A 19757-nucleotide genomic window follows, 5' to 3' on the forward strand; every position below is an offset into this window, starting at 1 on the left:
ATACAAAAACTACTGGAACTCAAGTGAGGGCTGTATACACTCAAAGGCCCTCATAAGAGATCTTAATAAAAACAGATCAAGTGACCTGTTAAACGTGAGCAGGATACAGCTCAGCTGAGCAGTTGGATTCCTTACAGGACATTGTGCCCTCAAGAAGAACTTGTACAGGATGGGACATAATATCAACCCAACCTGCACTCGTTGATCACAGGGAGATGAGTCTGTAACCCATCTACTGTGCGAATGCAATGCATTCGCTCATCAAAGAGCTCTCATCTTTGGGAAACATTTTCCAAAGCTTGATGACCTATGAACTGTCCCAGTCCATAGTTTGATTCAGTTCATTAAGAACATCAAACTATCGGACTGATGGGATATCATGACGGGGATGCGCAATAGATTTTTCAGGTCGCAATGCTAGGGCTGTTATAGCCCTCCCATTTTTAAATTCAATTCAATTCCCCGACCGGGATTCGAACCCGGGCTACCTGGTTTCGAGCCAGACGCCTTAACCATTACTCCACAGGTGTGAACGAGTTTAATTCAATTGAAGGCTCCTCCGGAATAAGCGTCTAAGTATGCAGTAGAGCATCGATTATCCGAATATCGATCAACCGAAACATCGGTTAACCGAAAGCGTTCCAGTCGGCAAATTTAAATTTGCGTGCGCGCCATGTATAAGTTTGCTAGCGCTGTAAGTCTCAGCTTTGTGGGGGGGGGGGGGAAGAAAAAACTTCTTCTTTTCCTAAACTGTATGCATACTTTAATGACCATTATGAACTTGTCAAACTAGGCTAGTCAGTTCTCTGTGTTATTTGTACTCTTCTCCAACCAGGAGATAAACCGTGAAAGGAATGTGCTTACTATTGCGTCATCTATTGGAGCGAAGTAGATAGATAATATTACCGTTATAACGTCAGTTTAAAAAACATGCGTTCTCCAGCATATGTCATTTCCTGTATGGAGGAATTAAAAGACTAGGAAATTAACAGTGATCTAATTTTGTAACTAGGATAGTATAAATATGTGTATCAGTGTTATCGTTTCTGTTTTGAGAGTTAGCCAATGGAGATGCGTGTACCCACGTGTGTGACATTATGACATCTTATGCCATCAACATTCATTCACAGCATCATCGCCTACGTCTCATTCCCCCGAGACTTTCTCCTGGTTGGAGCACAGTACCTCTCTTTGTAAACAATCTATAGCTAACAATAAAAGCAAAATGTTTCCATGGCAACATATGTACGTCACGGGATGCTCGTCCGTGTAAACAAAAACGTGTCTTTTCGTTTATGTAAGACGTCATCCCATAATGTAAATGCTTCCTAAAGTGTTTCACGAAGGGTGGCATAGCGTAGATTTGGAAATTGTAGAGGGAGATTTTTTTCAAGAGTTTACAACCCTTCTTTGAATCCAAACTGTAATCCTTTCCACCCTCAGGGGGCTCATCACTTTTAATCCTAACCCCCTACAGCGTGGGAGGTGTAAGTTGTGCCTCTAAATTCTACAAATTGGATGTGAGCCTCAGTTGTGCCGAGGCAAACATAACCTCACTATTACGAGACCCCATGTGAAACCTTACGTAAGCGAAATAATTTATTTGAGTCGTAAAAGTCTATCACGGTAGTAAACTTGTGTTGCGGGTTTGTAGCAAACCTAGGGGTAGTGGGCATGTTTGTTGTTTTAGAACGAGAGAGAAAGACGTGGAGAACTTACGTTCTCTTGTATTCCACTTTCTGAAACATTGGTGCAATACATGGAAGACTATGAGTTAGTTGTTATTGCATCAACGACATAAGGTCAGGAAAGAGAGAGAAAATACATCAGGCGTTTTTTTATGTAATGGTGGCATATTAAGTAAATGATCACTGAGAACGACTGTGCGGTGCTTTATTGTATTGTGTCTCTTGTTTCCATTATATGGGGCCGTCACGCTGCCCCAGTGCTAGCGCGTTGGGCATTTAGACCAGGACGCCCGGGTTGAAATCCGCTTCACTCTAAATTTGTAACTTACTGTATTCGTATGTTGGAATAACCCGTAGTTCAAGCAATAGGTATAGAGATTTTCTTTTGGTATTCCGGTGGTATCCCAACAATTTCCCATCATTATAATCATCCATAGCCACCGGCGTGGCTCAGTCGATTAAGGCGCTTGCCTGTCGGTCTGAAGTTGCTTTCAGGCGCGGGTTCGATACCCGCTTGGGCTGATTACCTGGTTGGGTTTTTTCCGAGGTTTTCTCCAACCGTAATGTGAATGCAAGGTAATCTATGGCGAATCCTAGGCCACATCTCGCCAAATATAATCTCGCTATCACCAATCTCATCTACGCTAAATAACATGGTAGTTGATACAACGTCGTTAAATAACCAACTAAAATAAAAAAAAAATAATCATTCATTGCGGGTATAATGTAGATCTATCATCTGTGGTGCATTCTGGATAGTTTCTGACGAACTAAGTTATGTACGCTTCGGGGTACCTACTAACGACATCTATGAGCCCGTTCGTAAAGTAGGGGCGAATAACTGCAAGTCAAGGACCCTGTCATTAAAAAAAAATCTTAATTATACAGAGAATAAAAATAGTAGTATTGTGTTGCTGCAAACTATCGATTTTTGATATATTGACGTAAATCTACGTTTTCAGTATCCCTATCAATCGGAAAATTGGATTTGCACATACCGTCTAGCTGTGTTCAGCAGTGTCTCCGAATGCATTTTATCCATATTTAGTAACCTATCTACAAGTCAATTGACCGGATATTAACAATTAGGAACTATATCATGTACACACTCACGCTTTAATTGACAGATCGTGTAAACACAGACATTCAAACGGGTACGAGAAGTTTCCTGTACATTTCTGTGTGCTTCATTAACATACTGAAGGCAAGCTCTGTCTCTACAAGCAGTAAGAGGTGGTTTCGTAAAGAATGAGAAGAAGAATTTTTTTGTTGATCTGTCGGACAAAATGTAATACGTTTGCTTTGCTCAACGGTGCAATTAGGAGTATATAGAAAACATTAATTGCCGTACTGAATAATGTATTATTTTCATTATTATTATTATTATTATTATTATTATTATTACTATTATTATTATTATTATTATTATTATTATTATTATTATTATTATTATTACTGACCACTAAGTATGTGTTTCTATAATTCTTCTGCACGTGCATGAATATTGATATTTTTAGATCTTCTCCCTAGAAGGATAAAATTAGTAGGTTTTATCTCAATTTTAATCTTCTTAATCTTTAAATGAGGGTAACTATTTATTAGTTATTCATTTAATAATAATATTGTGGAAAAACTGATTCAATATTATGTGCCAACGAACTGTTAAACGTCAGAAATTGACATGTCTTAAATCATAGCCAGGAATAGAAAAATGAGATAAATAAATGTAAGGAAGTCAGCTACCAAATGGGATTTGAAATATCTCGTGCTCTAAATCCTTTTAATACAACAGAATTTCTCAAAAGAGTAATGATTGTAATAGCTTAAATAACTTGTCCATAAGAAGTTTTTAATTTTGAAAAACTACGAATTTCTCGACCAAGTATCGAGAGAAGAATTTAGAAAATTCCTGATTATATTCAAGAGGAAGGTTAAGAAAAGAAGCAAGAAAAATCGTATATTATTCCCTGGCTCTTGATGATAGCACTGACATTACTGATACAGCAAAGCTTGAGATTTTTACCCGCGGGATTGATCAAGGTGTTGGTACAGGAACCACCACTGATTGTAGTTTTCATGCCAAAGAACCTTTCCTTCTTCTCCTTACATCATAGGATGTCTGTCGCATGTAATCACTGCAGTTGGAGTTTTGGTCACCGATGATGTAAAGTATTGCATTCAAAGAAAAAAAGAAAAAATTTGATCGTGTACAAGCAACTTTAATCCGTGAAATTGTTGTTGATGATGATGATGATGATGATGATGATGATAATGATGATGATGACGTATGAATGAACACGAGAAATTATGTGCCACCTTCCTAACAATTTCTATTTGGTAAATTCGATTTTAACATAAGTAATAAATTAATTCGTATACGCTCGTAACACTGATAAAATTACATGCAATAAAATAGCCGGATTTGGGAGGCTGAACAGACACGTTACATACACCACTTTTACTCTGGATCTCCGCACTCCGTCGCGCTCCGCAATACATTGGAATCAACAAGAAGAGCTGTCTCGTAGGGTAAAGGCGGTCGAGATTTCTTACAATCGACTTGGGATCTCATAAAAATTATAGTATCACTTCCATGCGTCGGTCGAGGGAGGGTGTAGTGATCTATATGAGAAGCGTTACGGAAATGACGTGTATTTCATGTCGCCGACGGTTTCCTGTTCCGTCTTGTCCTCCTACCATCACTTCTATATCCGTCGTCTTGTATCGAAATGATAGACTACGTCATGTGGGCTATTTGCTTGTGAGGTGATTTTGTCTTAATGGAAAGCTTAATGCGTGAAGGAGAATATTTATAAATCGTGATAAATATAAAAATGTTACCTTGTCCACTGAGACTAGAGATTTTGCGTTGCATTCCGAAGATCGGACCCGTTAGGTTCACATAGGCCTATTGAGCGTCTTATATGCGATAATTTTTCAAGTCTGACAGATTACCATTAGATTTCATTCGTGAATCCGATGATGACAGGCGGGTGATCTTCCCTCAATCCTGCAGGGCAAGATTCCAACCCAAGACAAGGCCTTAGAACTCTAGAGTCCGGAATCTCAAATCCTTATAACCTAATATCAGCTTCGGAAACTCGTAGTATACTCGATTCAATGTAGTGTGAGGTTCTAAGAACTTCAACATTTTTCCTACATTACTTGATCACCAGCTTAGATTTAGTAATTTTCTAGCTGTTAATTTCACTTCGCTACTGGCAACACTTCGAAACACGCATGTTACAAATAGTACCATAGTAATTTTTGTAACTGTTAGGTTGGCACGTTTTGAGAATTTTTTTTTTTTCAGGTACGCTTATAAAATTAATTAAATTCATCGATTTAGATTATATAACTTATTGTGTGTATATTTTATATTGCGATTATAATATGAAATAATATATTGCAGAAATATAATTATTATTCCTTTATATAGCGAGATAGGTATATGTAAAATCACTGTTTTCATAACATAGTACAAGTTATGTTATTCTTTTTAGTAACATTTAGTGCTTTAAGTTCACGGTTGGTAGCATTGAAGTGTCAGCCTTTGATTCATGGTACTAGGTCTATATAGGTCTATTGTTTTGATTAGGATCTGTGTGTGTGTGTGTGTGTGTGTGTGTGTGTGTGTGTGTGTGTGTGTGGACCAAGTGACATAACTAAGCAGATTGAAGAGGGGAATTTATTCTTTTTAGTAACATTTAGTGCTTTAAGTTCACTGTTGGTAGCATTGAAGTGTCAGCCTTTGATTCATGGTACTAGGTCTATATAGGTCTATTGTTTTGATTAGGATCTGTGTGTGTGTGTGTGTGTGTGTGTGTGTGTGTGTGTGTGTGTGTGGACCAAGTGACATAACTAAGCAGATTGAAGAGGGGAATAGAATATATTAAACTAGATTAGTGCTGTTGATCGATCAAAATATTTAATCGATTAACTACGATAGTTTAATTTAAATCAAATATATTTTCACCGAGTTTACCTCTCAGATTCTCATATGACACAATGGAGTTTACATTTTTCACAGACCACAGAAAACTGATTTTTTTTTCTTTATCAAACTAAACACACAAAATTCATATAAAAACTCAGTACAGAAACTTCAACTGCAAAAGCACAGCGGCCGAAACAGAAGCCTGATTTTAGTAAGAGAAGAAGATAGTTACGCTCTCACTTGCACACAGTGTAGACATGACTATTTTGTAAGGGGTGAGGGGGACGAATCCCAGAAAAGTATGTATTTCATATACTAGTAAGATGAGCTGACAACAAAGTGGAAGTTTTCTTGGAAAATCATAGAACTTAATAAGGGTTTCGCATTGTGTTTCAGCTTTCAATAGATACAGACTAGGTCACTGTCCTAATATCTCCATCTCTTTCTGAAGTGTTTGTGAAAAAGATTTTCCCTACGCTATCTGCTTTGCAGTTAGAAAATAACAGTACTATCGTGCTGTTAAGTAAGCAATTTCCGAGAGAGGAATATTGTCAGAATTTTTAATATGAGTTTGTATTAACAAAATTATAATTAATATCAACTACAACAAATTAATTTTAATCGACTCGAGTATTCGATTAAATATTTTTCATCGATTAATCTTACAACAGAAATTGATCGATTAATGGATTAAATCCCACAACACTAAAATAAATAAAAACAAATCCTTTTATTTATTTATTTCATCACTACTACAGAACATGTGTTCCAATTAGACTACAGTAGGATATATGATTGTAACTAAAACTAACATGCAACTAGAGGTTAACATATTAACATGTAACTACAGTATCGCTATATTAATCCCATGGTAGCCTATGTCAAATGTCTCAATTCCAGTGGGGGATATGTTGACAAATAGCGCAACAATTGCTGTATCTGTTTCAAAAAATCTTTCCATGCAATTGTGTTTTTTTTTCTATAATCGGCCTCAGGGAAAATGACTTTCTCGACGGCCTCGTAATTGCGGTCGAGCGATCAAAATTTGTATAAGCACTTCTTTTGACATTACTAACATGGTGGAAGAAAAATAGTCCTATGTCTTACTGACCACAAGACCGAAAGGGCCGCAATGTGTTCATTCCTGATACTGGTAAAAACATATAGCCTAGCCTACTCATCTCTACACCGCGTTGGCCTATGAGCCGGTATGAAAGGAGGTAAAATATGAAGAAGAAAGAAAGACATAATATATTATAAAGACTGCATCAAAAACATTTTCTCCATTCAATTGAAAAATTACAGGACATAGCCTGGTTAATTAAGCGAAATAATTCCAAGTTAATACATACGTGATGCGTTTTATAATCTGAGTTATTAATCGTCTGCAGTCGTCCGCGTTAAGTACACATCATTAAAGTTGTATGTTACTTTTATTTCTTTCTATTTATGGTCTGAGGTTACGATGAAGCATTGTTGCTGTCACTTGTCTCCATCGTTATGTTGTCGTAATTCATTATTAATAGGCAAGGGGCAGCAGTGGTCGACCCCGTTAATGTTAGGAGTAGCAAGTCCGTGACTTTTATTGCTGGCGAGAGGCGGGGTTGTGCGGTTTCTATGATTTTAGTGGACTGGGGAGGAAGGGAAGTTGAAATGGTCACCGACCAGGAAACGGATGTCTAGCAGAGTGTCGAATTGTAGGTGGTGGGGGTGGAAGACGAGATTCCAGGTTCGTGGTTGATCATCGTATTATGACTTCCGTTTCTTTTCCTCCTATCTCCTTGGATATTTATATCATTGCTCCGTCCCTTGTTATAAGTAACAGGTTTATTTCGCTTCACTGACCGTCTAGAATCCTCTCGCTCACTAGCCAGACTAAAAAAAAAAAAAAAGCAAATACTGGAATTCATTTGAGACCAGCACTTCCATCACATTTAATTAGAGCAATGCAAGGTCTTTTTGTCCGTAACAAAATAATGATGGACTCAATGTACCTGAAGTCCCTAAGAACGAAGTTATCTTTAAAAAATTGGTAGAGGATTCAAGAAAATCACAATGACATGAAACGTCTGTACTGTACTTGAATTAAAGTAATAAAATACAATATGTAATTTCTTCAACACTGTAGTTGATATTAACATTCATACATTGACCATGTTAATAATATAGCCTACAGCAGCCGTGGCGAGAACGTGACTCGCGAGACATTGTGGCTCGCAGTGATAGCTGTGCATTTCGCTTGCCTCTAACCCTCCATTCTCTCACTCACTGGAGTCAAACTCCGTTCCATTTGTATTTGTCTCTGACCTGCGAGTGGCATATGTCTCTCTCGAAACTATGTACGAAAGTTCCAAGTAGGATGGGAGGACGCATTTTATTGCTGTCAATATGATGAAAATATTATATGTATGATTTGTTCACAAGTATTACGAGGAAAACGGTTGTGTAACATAAAACGGCATTATACTACATGTTACTGACGAAACATTAAAAGGTTAAGTGTTATTGTTGTTATCATCATCATCATCATCATCATCATCATCTCTGTACGTCGATCCTTTTTCAGCAGATGTACGAATAATGCAGTTAGCCCTTCAATTTGAACTCACTGATTTACTATGTGATGTCAAATGAAAGCTAGATATAAGGACTTGACAAATGTTGAACTTTCAAATATTTGCCAAAAAATAAATATCCGAAGCTTCGTTCTTTCGCTTTCTCTGTTGAAGCCATGTTCGCTACAACTTAAGTTTGTGAAAAATTATTTTCAACAATGAAAATAGTAAAAACCAAATTTAGATCACGACTGACAGTGATCAACTACGACTGGCAGTAAGTGACATAATTCCTGATTTTGAAACTTTGTCGCAGAGACATTCTGAAGACAGTTAATTTTAGGTTGTGATATTGTTCATTCATTGTTCATTTCTTTCTTCGTTACACGCACTAAACATTAGTTTGTAGCCTTGTACTGTGTAAAATTATATTTAAGTGCTTGACGTAAGGAAAATGAAAATGCGTTAATAAGTCAGACAGTTGCTTCACTTCCCCTTCGGGTGTCCGCCTCCCTCTATAGGTGCTATGCACGTTGCAGGTTACACAGTGGCTCGGCGCACGATTACATTTTCGCCACCGCTAGCCTACGGTATGTGCAAGAAAACCTCCGTGATTATAAACGGGTACAGTATATCGTCTCTGTCGATAGTCGTATGTACATGGAAATGGTGGGACTAGAAAGAGCAGCTCAAACGTTTTATAGTGCATAATATTACCTCACAGACACTCGATGTGCACCCCGCGTGTCACACAGCAGACATCCGGGCGATATTCACTCACACCACACGTACTCCAAAATATCTACTGGAATGGACTCAATGCATCGTAGATATGATGCCCAGCTCTTCCAGATTCTGAGGCGGTGGAGGTACATAGATGATTTATCTTCTATGTAACCCCATAAAAAGAAGTTACGGACATTAAAGTCGGGGGACCTCGCTGGCCACTTGCAAAAGACGTCTTGATCTCCAGCGCGCCAAATATACCTTCCTACCAGTTGTTTGTTAAGATGGTTACGAACATTTGCCACAATGCAATAAAGCAAAAACAACAAAAGACTGGCAAACCCGAACGAACGAAACCCATAGTAACAGCTTCTTTTCGTTTCTGTTGCTATCTATAGTTTCTGCTGGCAATTAGACATACCGCAATATTCAAAACAGGAATTCTTTCAGTCGTCCTTTCTTATGACGCTAGTATAAAGTTCTTAATGTACACCGTTATGAAATTATACCCGTTTGTAATCACGGAGTGTTTCTATGGACATACTGTATTATATGTGATTTCATTCTAGACCTCGTTTTATTATCGTTTCTAGTTTATTTCTATATCTCTCTTCTATTAAAATATTTATGAACTGCTCCTGAACACAAGCACTTCTTATTCGGTTCTCAAATTTATTAAACATTATCATAATCTTTTTTTTATACTTATGTATATTGTGTTATTATTTTATTCTATTTCTAGTTTTGTATTTATCTGTATTTTGTAATTATCTGTATTTTTTGTATTTATTCACACTATAAGTAAATACATAATCCATATATCCAATATTTCTACGACTGTTGTGTGGAAAACCTTGAGGCACATAAAATAGGCCAAGAGACTGGAGTGAGATGGACCGCCTGGAAAACCACACGAGCTACAAAGAATAGTAGCCAATTAAAGAAATGATACTTCTGAATATTTTTATCTGTACTGTCTATTGTAATTGGGGCTTTGCCCTGTTATGGACATAGATAGATAGATAGATAGATAGATAGATAGATAGATAGATAGATAGATAGATAGATAGATAGATAGATAGATAGATAGATAGATAGATAGATAGATAGATAGGTAGGTAGGTAGGTAGGTAGGTAGGTAGGTAGGTAGGTAGGTAGGTAGGTAGGTAGGTAGGTAGGTAGGTAGGTAGGTAGGTAGGTAGGTAGGTAGGTAGGTAGGTAGATAGGTAGATAGATAGATAGATAGATAGATAGATAGATAGATAGATAGATAGATAGATAGATAGATAGATAGATAGATAGATAGATAGATAGATAGATAGATAGATAGATAGATAGATAGATAGATAGATAGATAGATAGATAGATAGATAGATAGTTCATTCTCTATTTGTAATATTCTTTTATCCTTAAAACTAAAGAAAAAAGGTATTTCACAAACAACTTCAAATTAGTGTAACTTCGAAAATATTGAGATTGGGACAAATGTTTGTATTATATTTTTTGCTCAGAATGTCTTCGGAAATAAGCTCTGTAAGTGACGGTAAATCCTCGTGAATCACCCTGTATATATATATAAAGATATGTATATGCAGATATCATGGTATATGATTAAAAAGTTCACATAATGCCACAACCGTCAGAAAGCGGTCACAACTCTGACATAGGCCTACATTTAAAAGAAGTATTCGATACACAGAGCTACAGCATATGTACATAATTAGCCCTAATGTATTGCTAATTAATGTATCAGAAAAAAAAAGTAACTTAGTTATTACTTATCGAAAAACTTCACAGAAGTCTTGTCTTAACTCTTGTGGGAACTTCATGGAATGAAATGTTCACAACCGTCACAAAAAAAGAAAATTGTTTTGTAGGATCTACAGTCTATTATAATGTTATTTTAGAGCTTTTTAAGTACTTCTATGAACACTAGCGAACTCGCAGACCTAATTACTGTATATGTATGAGGTGCAGAAATTGGAAATGAGTAACAGTCTCATTATGGCGAGATCAATTTAAAACAGTCAATGTTTAAATTATGAAATTCTAGGCATTCGAATGCAAGGAACAGTCAGGATCATTGTGAAGAAAAAGTGTTAAAAATGCGTTTCTGTTAATTTGTTGCAGGACGACGCGAGCCAAATGACAGAAGAAGATAATAAGAAGAAAAAGAAGGAAGAAAGCCTTCTGTCGCTGCTAGTTCCCTCGCCCTTCCGTGGCCCGGTGTGGACTGCTGTGATCCTGTTGGTAGGGTGGCGGCTGCTAACCAACAGGGACTGATAAAACCTCTATAATTGACTCTTTAGCCTCCGAACATTGGGACCATATATATTCCCAGAAATTTTGTTTCTTCAGTATAATTATATCAGTGTCAGTTCTATAATTTTCTTTTTGTTTTTGTTTTCCTCGTAGTTAAAGTAGATTGTTTATTTAGTTCTTATGTTAGAACAGGGATGTCCAAGTATTCCTCGTCAGAGGAAACCTGTCATTGCTTTTTCTCAATGTATCTGCATGCATTTTGGTGTATTTCTTTTCTTGCTTTAGTTATTCATAATTATTTATAATAAACTTAAATGGAATAAAGCTTAGTATAATTATTATGTTACGTGTGATTTTTATAGACAGTAGTACGTAGTTTATCATTTTTTTTTGTTTGGTGTGTTATTTTTTAATTTCCAAAGATAAATTACCTGATAATCAAACAATGATCTCATTAAATAATTTCTTTTTGTTTTTTTAATGAATATAGTACAGGGTGATTTCATCACGGGGACATTGCATTGATAGAAAGTGTTTGCTGTGGACATTGTTAGCTGGAAACATCCTGTACCCATTGATTGACTCAGGAATGGCGTGTAATAGATGGCTTTCATTCGTCTTGTCAATACATCAGTGTACGTACCAGAGAATGAAAGATTTCTACATTTAATTTTGTAACAATAACGATAGTGATAATTACCTTACTGCATTATATTTTTGTGTTTCTTATCGGAAGCATATTTTTGTCTTTAAATAATACTTAAGTTTATATTTGATAAATATATTGTTTTATATGACAAAGATAAACACTGGTGCTTGCACCACTATAAAGTTTTCCATTGATCTCTAAAGGGTAGAGTAGTTTTTTCTCGTGTGAACTTGAGGTGCGGTAGGGACCAAATGTGGTGTCAGACCCGAAAACCTTACTTACGGCTACATCATTGTGTCCTCCATCGAACATCTCAATCACACAAAATTCACAAGGATTCTTTCTGTAAATACACTTCCGTGCTGCTGTCTACCATTTTGTATCGATATTGTGTGTTCAGGGCAGTCTTAAAAATGGATAGAGGAACAAGTCAACTCATTACGTCATTTTACTGGAAGTTTGGTTTTTGCTCAAGAATCGAATTATATTGAATTTATGCAAATAAAGAATATAGTTCCTTAATATTTAATATGAAACTGATATTTAAAAGTAAATATTACAGTCCAGATCATTCCTATTTTCACTAACATAACCTCATTTTTACGACTTTTACTCTCCGATAGTTGTGAGTTTTGATAAAGTTTGTAGTTGGCTTTTATAAACAAGGAGAGTTTCATAAAAAAATCAATTTTGAGCAATATAAGGTAGCCTATATGAGTGCTCAAGCGTTGTTCTGTTCAGTATTATTTCATCTTGTCAAAAGAAAAATCTAGTTGATCCATATTGGTTAGATTAGAAGACATTTTGTGCTAGTGATCTTAGTAACAGGAAGAAAAAACAGTCAACAAGTTCCATTTTATACCATAAATGATAGACAATTTTTAGAGCAATATTTTTGAATGATTTTCATTAAGCGAGTTTATATTCCAGATTTATATTTATTGTTAACATGACGTAATGCCTTTTCAATGTAATCAAGGCCTAAGATTGTAAAAACTTGATTTTCTTCATGTTCAGAACACAGATACTGCCAAATTATACAGTAATTTTAATTGTAAAATTACACCATGTTTGCATGTATATAGGCTTCTTAAGAATAAGGTTATATATGATATAAATATAAGAACATATATTTTAAGAAGAGTAAATAATAAAACTATGTATCAAAGCTATTAACTGTGACTTGAGAATGTAGATCCCGTGGCTGTCATCACATCAAAAGTGCTCAAAACATAGATTTGGATTAAAGATCACTTTAATACGTTCAGTTTTTATATAGACTTGGGAGTTGTCAGGAGTGCGGACGAGATATGGATACGCGATGACAATAAATTTAGTGTCAGATGTTTTGAATACCTTTCCTTCTTCGAGTTGGACTTAATTCCCTACAGTTTTCTGGCACTCTAAACTGATCTTTAGAATAATTACAATAAGAAATTGAAAAGACAACACTTGAATAATATGTAGTTACATGCTAACAAAAGCTCGATTCTCCCACCACCAAAAAAGAAAAAAATCAAAAGGCATCAAGTACCAGAAACTACATTTTACAATGCTGCCAACTGCGCTTCCGGAAACATTTTAGTCTTCTTTATTTGAAATATATTATGTAGACCTACAATATTCACACAAGATCGCGAAATAACAAATATTTTGTTTACATACCTAATTTATATATTTCGTCCAAGAATTCCTGATAGATTTGTGACCAAATAGCCAACTAACATAAATTATGTATTGAATATTTCATATAATATCAATATTTCTTCAAAAAGGCAAGTATCTTAAATATAGATCTAAAACTTTGAGATAAATGGTCATAGAAAAAAAAATTGCCATCGTCGACTAGTTACTAGAATCACCAGTAGATGTCACTGGTGACATGCATATGATTATACATGTAATAATTAAGCAATAAGAACCATGGTAAAATTGTTAATTTAATTTAATCTAAGAATTAAACACTACAAAATAGTTATTTATCCATATCAATATCTAGCATGTTATACGAATTGCAGCATGGTTCAGGCCTTTGTATGGACCAAACATGGCGATTGATTATGTTATGCTCAATGGAAGTACACTGGCGCTCAAATATATCTGACTAGAATTTCCTGATAGTGTAAGCGAACTTTCTAATTATTAGGATAAGAAGACGTAACAAACTGACAAATTTAGAAATACCTATAGTTCCACTAGCTCTGAGTAGGTGACAATATAATAATAATAATAATAATAATAATAATAATAATAATAATAATAATAATAATAATAATAATAATAGTAATAATAATAATTTATTTAATCTGACAGGATTAAGGCCATAAGGCCTTCTCTTCCATCCTACCAGATAGCATATATAAATACAAAAAAGAAATACAAACACTGAGAAAATGACACAAATTAAGCTAAAGCTCTATAGAGGGTCAACAGAGTTAAAAGTACATTATAGTGCTCTCATCGAGCTAATACAACAAAAAGAAAGAAAACAGAGATAGCAATGATGATATTGATAACTGACAATAATAATAATAATAATAATAATAATAATAATAATAATAATAATAATAATAATAATAATAAATACATTACATATTAATTTTCAATTTTACAACAGCATAGTTACAATATTTTCTATATGTCATGGGTTAAGGTGAAGTTGCGCAACCTGACATGTGTTCAACAAGCAATTCCACGAACTAGAATGTGATTTTTTAATTTAAATTTGAATTTTGATATTGTCCGACAGTCTCTGACGTGGTCAGGGAGAGAATTTCAGAAGCGTGGAATAGATATGCTGAAAGATGATGAGTAGAAGGATGTTCTGTGCAAAGGAATAGAGAGAAGGTACATGTCCCGGGTTCGAGGTAGTGAAAGGTAAACAAAACGAGATGCTAGGTAAGAGGGTATGGAGGTGTGGATGATTTTAAATAGTAATAAGAGAGAGTTGAAGAATCTTCTTTCTTTAAGTGGACTCCAAGACAACAATTCTAGTGACGGTGTTACATGATCGAATTTTCTAATGTTACAAACGAAACGAACGCAGATATTGTGAACACGCTGTAGTCTATGGGCAAGATCAGTATTTAGATTCGTGAATAAAGAATCGCAATAATCGAAGTGGGGCATCACTAAAGTTTGGATAAGGTTCTTTTTAAGGCTGAGAGGTAATACATTGGTTACGTGTTTGAGGGAATGAATTATGGAAAAAGTTTTCTTACATATGTAGGTCACTTGACTTTGAAAATTTAAATTTGAATCTATATATACCCCAAAATTTTTTACTGTCTTACTATATGTAATTGTAGTATTATTTATTTTTGTATTATTTTTGTATTTTGTATTATTGGGAAGGGTAAAAAAAAACATTTGGAAAAAATGATAAGTAGATTAAGTATGAATTATTTTCATAATTGACAATATCGGAGGTTTCCCTAAACCTAGTGTTTTTACTATTAACAGACGTGACTAAATTTTTAATTCTGTAATGTGGGTATATTTAGGTAGGATTGGCGACACTGAATGTTACATTCTCCGTTTATTCATATAAATTATAACAAATAAAGAAGCCACACTTACACGAATAAATTATCGAACACTATCGATTATTAAGGGTCAGGTAGGCCTATCTTTGAACGTCAGTGTACTACCCTAAAACTCAGTGGTGTTTGTACGTTCCTATTGACGCGATAATGAACTACAGGGTTGTTTCTAATCTCTGATAACGAATTTATATGACGTCATGAGCGTCAGGAATCACACCGACAGCTGAATTGCGGCGAGAGGTAACAGACCAGTAGTGAATGATTTCATATTCAGAGTGCACGGTGTATCACATTAGCAATGCCCAAGAAAATCGAGCCTTTTTGGGAGGGGTTCATAACAACCCTTTCCGATGCCAAGTACAGTTACGTGAAAATCATAGGAGACTGAAAAATAAAACGTAGTTTCGTTATTTCCAAGAAAGGCATCTTGTGTGTACCTAATAAGACTGGCAAAGCTCGGATGTGATTAATTCAGAGTGGAAAAAACAAGCAAATCCACCCTCCGTCACAAGTCGCCGCACCAAACGAGATGATACAAATTAATTCCATTCGAGCTTTACCAATCTTATTAAGTACACAGAAGATGCCTTTCTTGGAAATAACGAAACCTCGTTTATTGCAGGCTTCTTTTATTTTCACTTAACTGTAGCTACTTGGCATCAAATAGGGTTGTTATGTACCCCTACCAAAAAGGCTCGATTTTCTTGAGAATTTCTGCTGTGAGTCGCCGTGCACTCTGACAATGAGATCACTCACTACTGGTCTGTCACCTCGCGCCACAGTTCAGCTGTCGTGTGACTTCTGACGCACATGATGTCAATCAAATTCGTTATCAGAGATCGGAAACAACCCTGTACTAGACGTCCATTACTTTCTAGTTATTCACAGTCGGGGTAACCGTAGTATTTTTAGTGATAAAAAGAGAGAATTGGTAAATATCAATACACAACAGACCTATAGGACGAAATCTAAGAACAAAATCTGTATATGTTCACCATCTTCTGGTCTAACATTAGTGATAGATGTACTTTAGAAATATGTAGGTTTAAGGGATGAAGAAACTGAAGATCTGGGTGCAACAAATGAAGGATTACGATGATGGTGAGTGTATTTCAAAGCGTTCCTGCTGGACTTCTATTTGCATTGTTTTGGCTGAAGGAAGCGCCATGTCTCGCCCGATAAACACCTGTATACATCTAGAGCAGTATGATATGGGATATAGGTTAAGTCTTCCGCACTCATTTACTTCCAACTTCTAGTTATGTAAGTTGAAACAGTGGCAAGAGATTGTGATCTAGCTAAAAATATAATTTGAACATTTCAAATAGACGCAAAACTTAGATATAGATCTGCATTTTGGTGAGTATAAATATTGACTCGATATAAAGTTCTATTAGAAACCATCACTGATGATGTGGTGTCAGAACTAATGCCATGGAATCTCCGCGCATCAAAGCGACACTGTGATTTTTTTGCCATTTAATTTTATAAAGTTAATGGCAATAAATACTATCCTTTCAAGTGATCTCCATTGATAACAGTTGTAGCTATATTTGAATACTAATTATGTATTATTATTATTATTTCCATACTTTAATTTGTTAATTTCCTAGTCACGTAGCTGTTTTGGTTTGTGTTTTCTGCTGTGTGTGTTGATTCTAGAGTAGGTTAGATAGAAACCGGGTAGAGATGAAATGCACCATTAAACATGAATGTCTGTCCCCGGTTTCTTTGTAATAGTTACATGTGCTTTCTGAATATTCATTCCATCTTCATAGATTTTGCTTTAATTAAAAAAGTGTCATTAAAGTTAATCAGCTGCTATGATTCACTAGGAAGTTATTGGGATGTCCCCTGATTTCTGTCCGTTGTATCTACTTAATGTTTAAGGATATACTACAAGGAAAACATAACTTGGATTTTTACCCGTTCTGTTTCACATGAAAGGAGAGAAAATGTGATTTTATAGTTGTAAGCTCATATTATGGTTAAAATAAAAGCTGACGTGTGTATTACGCAAGTATAAATATTTGTGGAGTTCACCATATTTTGATTTGAAAGTATTTTATATTTGCGACAAAACACTTAACGTGTTTTCACCATGAATTGAAACAGTAATATTTGTTTTCAGTACAAGTTTTCATTCTTTACCATCAGTCGTAAAGATATGAAAAGTAATTCTGAAAACATTACGGTAACTTTGACAGCTGCATTCTGCAGCTATGGTCCGATATAGACTTTTAGTTTGATATGTTGTGGAAAATGATTTGTAGAAAATCAACATGGATATTTTAAATTGTTGGCAAATATGCGAATTTTAAACATCAATTGGTGATTTTTAACATGGCCTTAATTAAATAGCAAATGAAGACATATGTGTTCACCTGTCGATAGTAAATATGAGTATGTATATGTATTTATAAAATGTAAAATCTTTGCTAGTTTACGCTTGGTTCTAAATTCTTATTTATTAGTAAGAATATATTGCGCTCATAAAATTGAATCATTGAAATCACTGAAGTCCAGGAGCTCCTTTTTAAATTTACATTATCACTTTGTTTCCAAAGATAATCAACTTCAATTTGTGATGGACAGAGATGAAGTTGGATCAGTCAAGTTTAGTCGGAGTTCTTCCTCTCGATATCATTCTGCTATTTCTATAATTAGATCATTTTTAAAGTGCTGATATGAATGGAACTTTCTTTAGCTCAGCAAGCTTTTAACAGACAATTTCTGTGGAATTCTTCTGATGAACAAATCCATCTGAGAAGCAACTGCAAAAGATCTTCGAAGTTTTTCCTTACTTATCAATTTCTTTCGGTTCCAGTCCAAAATAATTTAAGCACGAACACTCGAATTCTAGAAAAAAAAATATCACAGATAATGCAAGAGATGGTATCGGTTATTATTTGTTCAGATTTCTTTAATCTTTACAGGAATTTGTCTGATCCAATTGAAAACCTTGTTTTTTTTTTTTTTTTTTTTTTTTGCAAGTATTGGTTGCTATTCACCAAAAATTAGTGAGCCAAACGATATTAGATGTGAAACAATATTTTTAAAATTAAAATTTAATAGTTAATATTTTTTATACCACAAATACTTGAAAATTGTAAAATTCTGCAAATGCAAATTCAAAGTGTGGAGTTATTTTTTCAGGAACAAAAACATTAATGCTTCAGTTTTTCTATGTTTAAAGATTAATTTTTCTTCAAAATTCCATCCCATTGATATAATGTTAAATTGATTTAATAACTGGACATTGTTTTGGAAGACTGAGAATGGAAACACTTCAGAAGAAGCGCCATTAGAAAGATTTGTAACTTTTATGAGTACGTATACCAAAAATTCTATTTTGTGGTGAGAAAGGATTCCTATGTAACCTATTAAACTTAAGTGCCATAAGGTGATATTGAGACTGCCGTAGTTTGAAGTGCAGGTAGTGTGCTACATGACAACAATTTTGCCAACAAAACAAAGTATCCATGAGATATCTTGATGGGCCGCTGTATTTAACGAAACAGCTGAAATATTCTATCTTGTCAGTGGTATTTTCTTGAGATAAATTAATGTGTGTTAGTGATATTATGTTTCTTCTTGTTTCAAGATTGCATGTGTGAATTACATCTGTTGAAGATTAGTTAATTTCATTATCTTTTTGTTTTTTCGTTTTTAAGTCTTGTTACATGGAAGGGGTGAAATTATAAAAAAAATATATAAAAATAAATAAAAAATATTTCACCTCATTCTATGGCATACTGTTACTACCAGCAGTCTTTCATATTTGTACAGTTTTTTCACTTTTATAAATGATACTTTTTCAAATAACTGTAAACATTGAAGAAGATTAAAGAATTGTGTACAATAAGTTAAAACGATTTGAGTATTTATTTCGTGTAATAAACCACTTTCGATGTTATCCTATATCCTTTCAATTAAAATTAACTCCATGATATTTTCTATAGATACCCTCGATACTTGGGAGTATCGACAACTTTCTATACTTTTACTTATTAATGGGTTTTCTAACATTGGCGACTAACAATTCATGGAAACATCCCACTCTTCCGAAATTGTACTCTAGATACATTATTATATGCAGACGATCAGGTTCTTTTTGCTACAAATGAAGACGAGCTGCAGTACTCAATACGTTACCTGAATATAATAGCACAAAATTTCGACATGAAAATTTCCCCAAACAAAACAAAAATTATGGCGTTCCAAGGTAAACAGCCAGTTAGGAGTAAAATTTGCATTGGAACCCATACGTTAGAACAGGTAAACTCATTTAAATATTTAGGTTATAATTTTACATATTTATCTGTTACTGATATATCTGAAAATATTCAACATTTTAATGGAGCCTTAAGAACCATCAACCAGGTTTTCACAAGC

The 19757-nt window shown here is 34.7% G+C and overlaps 1 protein-coding gene across 3 annotated transcripts in view; it reads left to right on the forward strand.

Annotated features, from left to right (window-relative positions):
* LOC138698325 (E1A-binding protein p400-like) overlaps positions 1-19234 on the forward strand; it is a 111393-nt gene extending 92159 nt beyond the window's left edge. For all 3 annotated transcript variants that reach the window (XM_069824164.1, XM_069824165.1, XM_069824163.1), the window contains exon 3: positions 11037-19234. In XM_069824164.1, coding sequence (XP_069680265.1) covers positions 11037-11189 — 153 coding nt within the window. In that variant the 3' untranslated portion in view covers positions 11190-19234. The remainder of the gene's footprint in view (positions 1-11036) is intronic.
* The last annotated feature ends 523 nt before the right edge of the window (positions 19235-19757 follow it).

The sequence above is a fragment of the Periplaneta americana genome, chromosome 4 (genome assembly GCF_040183065.1).
Source record: "Periplaneta americana isolate PAMFEO1 chromosome 4, P.americana_PAMFEO1_priV1, whole genome shotgun sequence".
Classification (NCBI taxonomy): Eukaryota; Metazoa; Arthropoda; class Insecta; order Blattodea; family Blattidae; genus Periplaneta; species Periplaneta americana.